At 62.7% G+C, this 10,919-nt stretch overlaps 1 protein-coding gene across 1 annotated transcript; it reads left to right on the top strand.

Moving 5' to 3' along the window:
- The first annotated feature begins 428 nt into the window (after positions 1-428).
- LAMB2 (laminin subunit beta 2) lies at positions 429-10,516 on the top strand. Its single transcript, XM_054387595.1, has 33 exons — positions 429-471; positions 626-789; positions 892-1,027; positions 1,209-1,282; positions 1,390-1,578; positions 1,654-1,717; positions 2,469-2,671; positions 2,754-2,874; positions 3,173-3,361; positions 3,436-3,615; positions 3,692-3,804; positions 3,909-3,988; positions 4,066-4,201; positions 4,372-4,527; positions 4,644-4,771; positions 4,852-4,969; positions 5,085-5,277; positions 5,390-5,533; positions 5,659-5,890; positions 5,996-6,159; positions 6,239-6,463; positions 7,011-7,225; positions 7,326-7,422; positions 7,494-7,866; positions 7,938-8,122; positions 8,199-8,440; positions 8,508-8,711; positions 8,804-8,948; positions 9,274-9,481; positions 9,567-9,708; positions 9,802-9,978; positions 10,052-10,211; positions 10,289-10,516. Exons 1-33 carry the CDS (start codon positions 429-431, stop codon positions 10,423-10,425), a joined length of 5,337 nt encoding a protein of 1,778 aa, XP_054243570.1. The 3' UTR covers positions 10,426-10,516.
- The last annotated feature ends 403 nt before the right edge of the window (positions 10,517-10,919 follow it).

Genomic DNA, 10,919 nt, shown 5'->3' with positions numbered 1-10,919 from the left:
GTGGCAGGGCTGAGGGCTGGTGTCTGCTCCTGCCTTGCAGTCCCCCAAGTCCTGGGGTTCTCATCCCCTCCGAGGGTGCCTGTAGCACAGCTGCACCTGCAAATAAAGCCCTGAACAGTGGCTGCTGTGTCTGTGCTTCCTGCCTGCTTGCCCTCCTGCCTTTCTCCTCCTGCCTGCCTGCCTGCCCGCCTCCTGGCCGCTGCCGGCCGCTCCCGCGCTCCCCGCTCCGGATCCGCCCCGCGCTTTCCGCGCAGCCCCGAGGTCGGAGGGGAGGGGGGGAGCGGGAGGGACCGGGACTGGGACGGGAACCGGCGGGGCGAGACGGGAACGGGACGGGAACGGAACGTAAGGCACCTGCCGAGCGGCCACTTTGCGCTCTCTTTGCGCGCCTTTTGCGCCCCCTTTGCGCGCCCCGGTTGCGCCCCGCCATGCAGAGCCCCGGCGCCCTCCTGCTGCTGCCGCTGCTGGTCGGTGAGTCCGCCCCCCCCGGCCCCAATCCCTGTCCGGTCGTCGTTTCTTCCCCCCGGTCCTCATCCCGGCCCCGCCGCCACGTTTCCGGGCGGCCGCGGAAGGGGCCCTGGGTCCCCGTTCTGTCCCCCACCTCAATCGCCCGCTGCCCCCGCAGGGCTGGGGGGGGCCCCGGCTCCGGACTCTCCCCAGGGCTGTGCTCGCGGGAGTTGCTACCCTGCCACTGGGGACCTGCTTGTGGGACGAGCCCACCGCCTGAGTGCCACCTCCACCTGTGGAATGCGTCGGCCACAGCACTACTGCATTGTCAGCCACCTTCAGGTGAGTGGCACACGGACCAATGTGGGGGCGCAGAGGGACTGGGTGGGGTTGGGGGCACAGGGCAGTGATGGGGACACACAGAGCTGAGCCTCCCACTTGCAGGAGGAGAAGAAGTGCTTCATCTGTGACTCGCGGCGGCCCTATGATACCCGCACCAACGCCAACAGCCACCGCATCGAGAACGTGGTCACTACCTTCGCCCCCCGCCCCAAGAAAGCCTGGTGGCAGTCAGAGAATGGTGAGCAGTGGGTGGGGGCAGTGAGGTGTCCCGGGGGGCTCTCCTTCCCTTCCTCCCACGCCGAGGAAGTGTGACTCAGCCAGCAGCCACAGACGCACCCCTGGACGGCAGCCGGGTGGGGAGGTTGAACCCTGGAGACCCACATCTGGGAGCTCCCCTCAGGCGTATATGCTGTCCCCAGGCGTGGAGCATGTCAGCATCCAGCTGGACCTAGAGGCCGAGTTCCACTTCACGCACCTCATCATGACTTTCAAGGTGGGTGTCGACACGTGAGTATCCAGGCTGGGACAGGACAGGACAGGATGGGATGAAGTCCATGGGGTGTGCAGGGTTGGCCCATGTCTCAGCTGGGTGTCCCACAGACTTTCCGCCCTGCTGCCATGCTGGTGGAGCGCTCAGCCGACTTCGGGCGCACCTGGAAGGTCTACCGCTACTTCGCCTATGACTGTGCCACTGCCTTCCCCAACATCCCTCATGGGCCTCTGCGCCGCATTGACGATGTCATCTGCGAGTCCCGCTACTCTGACATTGAGCCCTCCACTGAGGGGGAGGTGAGACCCTGACAACACCTCAGGAGGGTTGAGGGACACCCGTGGTCTCCCCTCATCATCTTGCTGTCCCTCTAGGTGATCTACCGTGTGCTGGACCCTGCCATCCCCATCCGGGACCCCTACAGCTCTGCTATCCAGAGTGAGTTGTCTGCCCCAGGCTCCTGCCTGGCTGCTCTATTTTGGGCTCAGCTATTTTGGCTCTCTCCCTGCTCTGAGCCCCATGGCAGGGTCAGGGCTGGACCAAGCCTCTGGAGGCTTGGGTCCCTTCTGCAGGGCTTACCCCCTGCCACCATTGTGGGAGCAGTTTGGGGTGACAGAAAGTGATGGCTGTGCCAGAGCTGTGCCAGAGCTGACCCCAATGCCAAGTAGTGGCTGCGGCACAGGATGATGTCAGGGTAGAGGAGCTGGGCTGGGTGCAGGATGCAATGGGTTAATCACCCAGAGCTAAATTTAGTCTGGGAGCAAGAGGGAGGGATCTACAGGGTAGGACTGTTGGAAAGCTGCAGTCCTGAAGAGCTGTGTCCTGTCCTGCCAGGGCCTGGGCAGAGCTGTACTCCAGGCACAGCTTGCAGCAGTAGGTGCCCCGACACTCAGAAAAGTGTTCTTGCCCAGGGCCCACATCTGCTGAGGGAGACTGCAGGGCCCCAGCCTGTGCACAGCTATTGCATGGGAGCCAAACCACTGTAGTTACATGGAGCCCAGCCTGGCCATGTGCAGCCACGTGTGTGTGAGCCAAGCCATGCTCAGCCTAATGGTGCAAGCCGCACCCAGCTCTGTCAACTACAGCCCCCGTGGCTGTGCACAGCCTGTCCCAGATGTGCCCCGCAGAGCCAGCTGTGCATGGACAAGCTCAGCTGCCCTGTGCCAGTGTGGTTCTCTCCTGACTCCAGACTTGCTGCGTGTCACCAACCTACGTGTAAACCTCACTAAGCTGCACACACTGGGGGACAATCTGCTGGACACACGGCGTGAGATTCAGGAGAAGTACTACTACGCACTCTATGAGCTGGTGATGCGTGGGAACTGCTTCTGCTATGGGCATGCCTCTGAGTGTGCCCCACTCGATGGAGCCCCTGCCACCAGTGATGGCATGGTAGGGGCAGCTGGCCCTGTGTGCCCTGATGGAGTAGCTACACTGCCCCATCCCACAGCCCCTCACCATGGTGTCCTGGTAGGTGCACGGGCGCTGCGTCTGCAAGCACCATACACAGGGACTGAACTGCGAGCGCTGCCAAGATTTCTACCATGACCTGCCCTGGCGCCCAGCTGAGGGCACCAGCACCAATGCCTGTCGCCGTGAGTGCCCCATGGGAGCTCCTGGCACAGGGATCGTGGTGCCAGGGCTGGCAAGCTGTGCCATGCTAGGGGTTTGGGGATGCTGCATGCTGGGATGTGGTTAGATGGAGAATGGCATCTTGCAGACCATCGGGGTGTGGGTTGGGATGCTGCAGGCTGCAGTTTGGGGCGGTTTGGGGTTGGGGTGCTGCATACTGGGACAAGGGAAGGCAGAACTGGGGAGGTTTGGTACCAAGGATGCTGCCCACCAGGAGAAGGGTTAGGTGCCACATGCCATGCTGTGATGCTGTCCCTGCAGGCTGCGACTGCAATGAGCACTCTCGGCGGTGCCACTTTGACATGGCTGTCTTCCTGGCCACTGGGAATGCCAGTGGGTCTGTGTGTGATGGCTGTCAGCACAACACCATGGGCCGCCGCTGCCACCTCTGCAAGCCCTTCTACTACAAGGACCCCAGCAAGGACCTACGGGACCCCACAGTGTGCCGAGGTTGGTGCCGGCGTGTGTGTGGTGCCAGCCTGGGCCTGAGGCCATGAGGATGCTGACCCTGTCTGCATCCCCAGCCTGCGACTGTGACCCTGACGGCTCTCTGGATGGGGGGCTGTGTGACAGCGCTGATGACCCAGCCCGGGGACTGATTGCGGGGCAGTGCCGCTGCAAGGAGCATGTGGCTGGCCCCCGCTGTGACCGCTGCAAGCCTGGCTTCTTCGGCCTCAGCACCGCCAACCCACAGGGCTGCCAACGTAGGTACCAGGGTGGCTCCTGCCAGGGTTGTGTGTGTGGCTTGACCCCAGTAGACACCTCTGGCTCTCCATGCAGGTTGCCAGTGTGACCCCCGTGGCACAGTGGCTGAGGGCAGCTGGTGTGACCCTGTCAGTGGCGAGTGCTTCTGCAAGCGGCTGGTGACTGGGCGCAACTGTGACCAGTGCCTGGTGAGTAGAGCTGTGCTAGGGCCCACACAGAGCATTTGGGATGTGCATGGTGTTCAGGACTGTGGCACTGCCACCATGTGCACTGACACCCTTGTCCTTGGCAGCCTGAGCACTGGGGGCTGAGCCACGACCTCCCAGGCTGTCGGCCTTGTGACTGTGACATAGGAGGTGCCCACAACAACATGTGAGTCTTTGTGAGAACTCGGGGAGTGAGTGGCTTCTTTGCTGGTACTGGGGGTGATGGTTCTGCTGGGGTACTAGGTGTTCCATGGAGACGGGGCAGTGCCAGTGCCGCAGGCACATGGTGGGACGACAGTGTGGTCAGGTGGAACCTGGCTACTACCGCATCAACCTGGACCACTACACCTATGAGGCTGAGGATGCTCGGCTGCATCAGGTAGGGGATGAAAGTGGCTCTGAGAGGGGACGTCAGAGTAAGGCACCGAGTGGCTCTTTGCAGGGTCCCCAAGCCAACAGGCACTGCTCCAAGGGGGCAGCAGGTTGGAGTGGTGCCTGCCAGCCAAGGTAATTTTTGAGGTCTCATCCTGCAAATCCCCCTCACATCAGGGCTTGGTGGTGGAGCGTGAGCCCCCCACAGACCACCCGGCTTCATGGACGGGGACAGGCTTTGCCCGTGTGCAGGAAGGCAGCTGGGTGGAGTTTCACGTGAGCAATGTGCCTTTTTCCATGGAGTATGATGTGATCATCCGCTATGAGCCTCAGGTGAGCACCAGTGATCATGGTGAAGCCAGCGGTGGGATGTATCATCAAACTGGGAGGTGGTGCTGGGGAGCACTGGACAGTGAGGCTTTTTGACACAACCCCTTCTCTGCTGGCAGCACCCAGAACCCTGGCAGGAGGTGAGGGTGAGGGTGCTGCGCCCCAGCCCTGTCTCTGCCAGCAGCCCTTGTGGAAATACCATCCCAGCCGATGACCAGCTTTCCACCAGCCTCCCCTCTGGTGCCAGGTGAATGCCTCACTGGGACTGGGCTGTGCTGGGGCTTGTGGGAGGCACCTGGCTACCTGTGCTCTGCTTTGCACCCTCAGGTATGTGGTGCTGCCCCAGCCCATCTGCCTGGAGCAGGGCGTCTCCTACACTCTTCGTCTGGAGCTGGGCTGTGCCACCTCTCGTCAGGATCCTACTACCAGTGTGCTCATCGATTCGGTGAGGGGCAGCTGGGCAGTGGGGTGGGGGACAGCAGCCATTCAGGGGAGCAGGATATGGCCATAGGGGACATGAGGAGAGACAGGTATGACACCCTACTGGCTTGCCCCTCCAGTTGGTGCTCCTGCCCCGTTACTCCTCACTGGAGATGTTCATTGCGGGTGACCCTGGTTCCATGGAGCGCCGGGAGACCTTCGAGCGGTACCGCTGTGCCCAGCCCTTCCATGCTGCAGGGCCCTCTCCTGTGGCTGAACCCTGTTCCAGCCTTCTGCACAGCCTCTCGGCCATCCTGCATGATGGGGCACTGCGTGAGTACAGCCCCACACCCTGTCCCATGCCCCATGTGTAGTCCTGCACCCTGTCCCATGCCCCCTCCTGTGCACTGCAGCGCCTGTTGCTCACCCCACTCTCTGCCCACAGCCTGCCTCTGCAACCCCCAGGGCTCAGTCAGTGCTGAGTGCCAGCCCCAGGGTGGGCAGTGCCAGTGCAAACCCAACATTATGGGACGGCGCTGCCACCGCTGCTCCCCAGGAACCTTTGGTTTCGGGCCCAGTGGGTGCCGAGGTGAGTGCCATGAAGCTGTGCCAGCCCAGCCTAGAGAGGATCTGGGGTACCATAGGGCTGGGGGTACTGGGGAAGGATGCTTTTTGCAGCCTGGAGTCAGACACTGTGGGTGCCTTGCCTTCCAGCGTGCCAGTGTAGCAGCGAGGGCTCAGTGAGCACTATCTGTGACAGCATCACAGGGCAGTGCTCCTGCCGTGAAGGTGTCCATGGTCAGCGCTGTGACCACTGCCAGCCTGGCCACTGGGGCTTCCCCATGTGCCGGCCCTGCCAGTGCAATGGACATGCTGAGAGCTGTGACCCCCAGACGGGCAGCTGCCTGCGCTGCCGTGACCACACGGATGGAGAGAGGTGCCAGAGGTAAGTGGGGTGTGTGCCCAGACTGGGAAGGTCTTCTGCTGGCAGGTCTGGACTGGGGCAGAGCGCTAATGGCAGCCCTGGCCACTTCTGACCACCTGCCCTCAGGTGTGCAGCTGGGCACTTTGGGAACCCAGCACTGGGCTCCGGGCAGCACTGCAAGCCTTGCCCCTGCCCCGAAGGGCCCAGCAGCTCCCACCATTTTGCTACCTCCTGCTACCAGGACAGCCACTCTCAGCAGGTTGTCTGCCACTGCAGCCCTGGATACACAGGTGGGTGCCCAAAACAACATGCTCAGTGCCCTCGGGGATTCTCCTTTGCCAGGCACTATCCAGCTCTTTGTTCTGGCAGGTCCCCGCTGTGATGAGTGTGCCCCTGGGTACTATGGGGACCCATTGCAGCCTGGCGGGCGTTGTCTGCCCTGCCAGTGCCACGATAACATCGATGTGACGGACCCAGAGGCATGTGACCGGCGCACAGGGCACTGCCTGCGCTGCCTGTACAACACAGCAGGGCCCCACTGCGCCGAATGCCAACCTGGATACTATGGGGATGCCATGCGGCACAGCTGCAGGCGTGAGTACCCACAGCCATGCCGAGACAGACCTGCCTCCAGGGTCTAGCATGTCCCTGGGGACCATGCTCACCCATGTCTGTCCTTGCTCATGCACAGCACTGTGGAGTCCCTGCAGCCCTGCCCTGCTCCTGGCTGTCCCTTCTGCCCAGCCCTGTCACTGTGATTCCGTCCTTGTCCCTATGCCAAACTTGTGCCATTCCACCTACATCCTCATCTCATGCCCATTTCTGTCCCTACTGCCGTCACATCCCCACTGCTACCCTGACTCTGTCCTGGCCCGGCCCCTGTCCCATCTCCATCCCATCCCCATCAGTGGTCCTTATGCTGTTCTTGTTCCACCAATGTCCAGTTGCTACCACGTCCCTGCCCAGTCTCCTTCTCCATCCTGCCTTGACCATCCCCTATCACCATCACAGTTCCATCCCTGCCTCTGTCACCATACCATCTGCACCTCCTCCCATCTCCATCCCCGTGTCATCCCCATCCTGTTCTGTTTGTTCTCTATCCCCATATCCCCATCCCCGCTCAGCACCCATCTAATTGCAGGTTGCTCCTGCAATCCACTGGGCACCATTGCCAGCACATGTGGGCCACAGCAGTGCCAGTGCGATGGGCGCAGTGGACAGTGCCACTGCCTACCCCACGTGGAGGGCCAGAGCTGTGACCGCTGCAGCCCCAACTTCTGGAACCTGGGCAGTGGGCAGGGCTGCCAGCCCTGCGTCTGCCACCCCCAATATGCTCTGACGCCTGCCTGCAACCAGGTGAGACACAGCAGCGAGAGAGGAGGAGGGGATGGCATGGGACGGGGCTGGGGAACTATTGTTGCAGCAGTGCCAGCCTTGGCCATGCTGTGTCTTTCAGTTCACAGGGCAGTGCTCGTGCCGGCCAGGCTTCGGGGGCCGGACCTGTTCTGATTGCCAGGAGCACCACTGGGGTGACCCACGGCAGCAATGCCGAGGTGAGAGCTGGTGGTGTCACCTAGGGAACTGTGGCAGGCCCCACAGTGCCCTGACACCACTCTCCCTGCAGCCTGCGACTGTGACCCCCGTGGTGTTGCCAGTGCCCAGTGCCACCGTAGCAGCGGCCACTGTGACTGCCGGCCTGGCATCTCTGGAGTCCGCTGTGACCAGTGCACTCGAGGCTTTGCTGGTGCCTTCCCTGCCTGTCAGCCCTGCCACCCCTGCTTTGGGGACTGGGACCGTGTGGTGCAGGACCTGGCTGCCCGGACCCGGGCACTGGTGCAGCGTGCCAGCCTCCTGCAGCACACCGGGGTTGCTGGTGCCTTTGGTGGTACCTTTCAGCAGTTGGAGGAGAGCTTGGCCACCGTGCGTGATGTGGTGGCTGCCCGCAATGCCACTGCTGCTACTGCCACCCACCTGACACACGCCATGGAGGGACTGCGGTGAGCACCCAGTGTGGGGCATGGCTCCCAGGGTAGCCTTGGTGGTGGGTTGTGACCCTCTTCCTTTGCAGGCAGCAGATTGGGGCAGCAACAGAGAGGCTGACACGGCTGGAGGGTGAGCTGACAGCCACCCAAGATGCCAACTTCAATGCCAGCCATGTGCTGAGTGCAGTGGACCGGGGTGCTCGTGCCCTCAATCACAGTCTGCAGGACTTGGAGAAGAGGCTGCATGCCCTCAAGACCTCCAACTTTCTTGGTGAGCTGTGTTGCAGAACCATGCTGGGGCAGCGGGGTCATGGCTGGAGGTCTGATGGTGCTCCTGCCACCCTCAGGTGCCTATGACAGCTTCCGCCAGTCCTATGAGGAGTCACGTGAGGCTGAGCGCCGGGCAGATGCCTCCACCCGCACTGTGCCCAGCCCTGTCAGCACCTCAGCAGCTACCCGGCGCCACACCGAGCAGCTCCTGACCAGCCGGCGGGACAACTTCAATCGTCAAAATGCAGCCAGCCGGCGGGCACTGATGGACCTAGCAGCAAGGGCACAGGCACTGAGCCTCCAGCTACTCAATGAGAAGGTGGGATGTGGGATGGGGACTGGGAGGATGGTGCCTAGAGCCGTACCAAGCCTGCACTGTTTTGCAGGTGTGCGGTGCTACGGGTGACGTGCCCTGTGCCGAGAGCCCCTGCGGGGGAGCTGGGTGCCAAGACGAGGACGGGGGACGGCGCTGTGGGGGTCTGAGCTGTGGTGGGGCCGTGTCCAGGGCTGACAGTGCTCTGGACCGGGCACGCCATGCCCAAGAGGAGCTGCAGCAGGCTGCTGATGACATGGCTCAGCTCTCCCATAAGGTGCGAGGTACACGGACACTGGTGTGAGTGAGTGGCACAGCTGTGCCCTCCAGTCCTTGGGGATGGCACTGAGGATCTCTGACCCTGCTCAGGTGGCTGAAGCCAAGGGGAAGGCAAATGAGGCCTGGATGCGAGCGCAGGCAGCCCTGGACAAGGCGAACCAGACCAGGACCCGTGTGGAGAGCTCCAACAAGGAGCTGCGGGAGCTCATCAGCCACATTAAGGCCTTCCTGAGCCGTGAGTGCTGGTGTGCTGGGGGGCTTGCCACCCCTGCCTGGCATTGTGATTCTACACCTGCATTGCACCTGCACCACACTGCACTGCACCTGCACTGTGCTGCATTACATGGCCCTTGCACTGCGTTTGGGCTGTACCACCCTTCCACCACAGCCCATGCTGCATTGCACATGCCCTGCCCTGCCCCTTGATCATCCCAACCATCTTTTGTCATGCCCCATGCTCCTTCCCCATGGCTCCCCTCTGCCTTTCACCACCCCGTGGTCTGCCTGTCCCCTCTGCCCCAGGGTGCCACAGGGGACAAACTGATAGCTCCTGCCCACAGAGGAGGGAGCTGATCCTGAGAGCATCGAGGTGGTGGCCAGCCGGGTACTGGAGCTGTCACTGCCTGCTGCGCCAGCCCAGATCCACCGCCTGGCTGAGGAGATCAAGGCGCGGGTGCGCAGCCTGGCTAGTGTTGATGCCATCCTGGAGGAGACAGCCGGTGATGTGCGCCAGGCCAGGCAGCTGCTACAGGATGCCCAGCAAGCCAGGTGAGCCAGGGGATATGGAGGTGCAGCCCCTGCACAGTGACCCCCAGGCGAGACGGGTTCTGAGGCAGTGCTGCCCTGGCTGCAGGTTGCGGGCAGAGGGTGTGCGGAGCACAGCTGAGGCAGTACAGCAGTCACTGGAGGAGGCACAGCAAGCCCAGAGCATGGCTGAGCAGGCACTGCACCATGCTGCTGGTGACATCCAGCACAGTGAGAGAGCCCTTGGCACTGTAAGAACACCATTCCTATGACCTTAAGGGTGGGCAGGACCCTGTCCCCACTGTGTGGCCCCATTGATTATGCCTATCTGCCATGCTCCCCAGATGCAGACCCAGACGGTGAGTGCAGAGCAGCAGCTGGCGGATGCCATGGGACGGATCAGGCTCCTGGATGGACAGATGGACTCCCTGAAGGTGAAACGTGCCAACAACAGCCTGGCAGCCACTCGTGCCCAGGAAGCAGCTGGTGCAGCACGGGACCGAGCTGGCGAGGCCAAGCAGGTGGGTGAATGGGGAGTGTGGAGGGCATGGTGGTCCTGTAGGGGTCCTACTGACCATACCTGCTGCCTGGTAGGTGCTAGAGGGGCCACTGCGGGACCGCTACCGGACAGCACAGGAGCTGGTGCAGCACAGGGCGCAGGGTGCACAGCAGGCAGGCAGCCGAGCACAACAGCTGCGAGATGAGGCTGTTGGGCTGCTACGGGATGCCCAGGGCAAGCTGCAGCGGCTGCGAGGTGAGGCCCAGGTAGGAAGCCCGGGGAGTGGCAGTGGAGAGGGGCTGGGCTGACCCATGTCCTCCCTGTCCTTGCAGTGCTGGAGGAGGAGTACGAGAGGAACGAGCGGGTGCTGGATGCCAAGGCAGCCCAGCTAGGTGGGCTGGAGGCCAAGATGAGAGAGGTGCTGGCCTCCATCAACCAGCAGGTCCAGATCTACAACACCTGCCAGTGATCTCCTGAAGGGGCCCAGACCCCTGAACACCCTGCCTCCTGCCTGGCCTCTGCCTGTCACAGATAGGTGGGCAGGTGGGGGCTGCTCGGCACCTCCCTGTGTTAATAAAATTACAGAGCAAAATTTCCTCTCGTCTGCCCTGTGCCATAGGGCCCCATGGCTTCCCCGGCTGGCCCCACGGTGGCCTCCCTGACCCCACATGATGGGAACTGCTTGCTCTTGCTGGCTCCTGGATGTAGGACACTGCGGGACCATGGGTCAGCTGTGGGGTGGGGCAAACGGCTGTGAGGCAAAAGGCTGGCCGAGTGGGCCCGGCACAACCACCCCCAGGGCAGGTCTAGGCTGTAGCTACAGACTTGCAGGCAGTGGGGCCAGGGGCCGGCTGTGGGGCAGCGGGGCGCTGCAGGTGGCACGAAGTGGGACAGATGGTGGGGCGAGGAGCTCCCACGGAGCCGGCCTGCGGTACACAAGCGGCGCCGCTCGGCCCGTTGCCG

Source organism: Indicator indicator, chromosome 15, assembly GCF_027791375.1.
Source record: "Indicator indicator isolate 239-I01 chromosome 15, UM_Iind_1.1, whole genome shotgun sequence".
Lineage (NCBI taxonomy): Eukaryota > Metazoa > Chordata > Aves > Piciformes > Indicatoridae > Indicator > Indicator indicator.
This window is presented reverse-complemented; position numbering and strand designations above follow the sequence as displayed.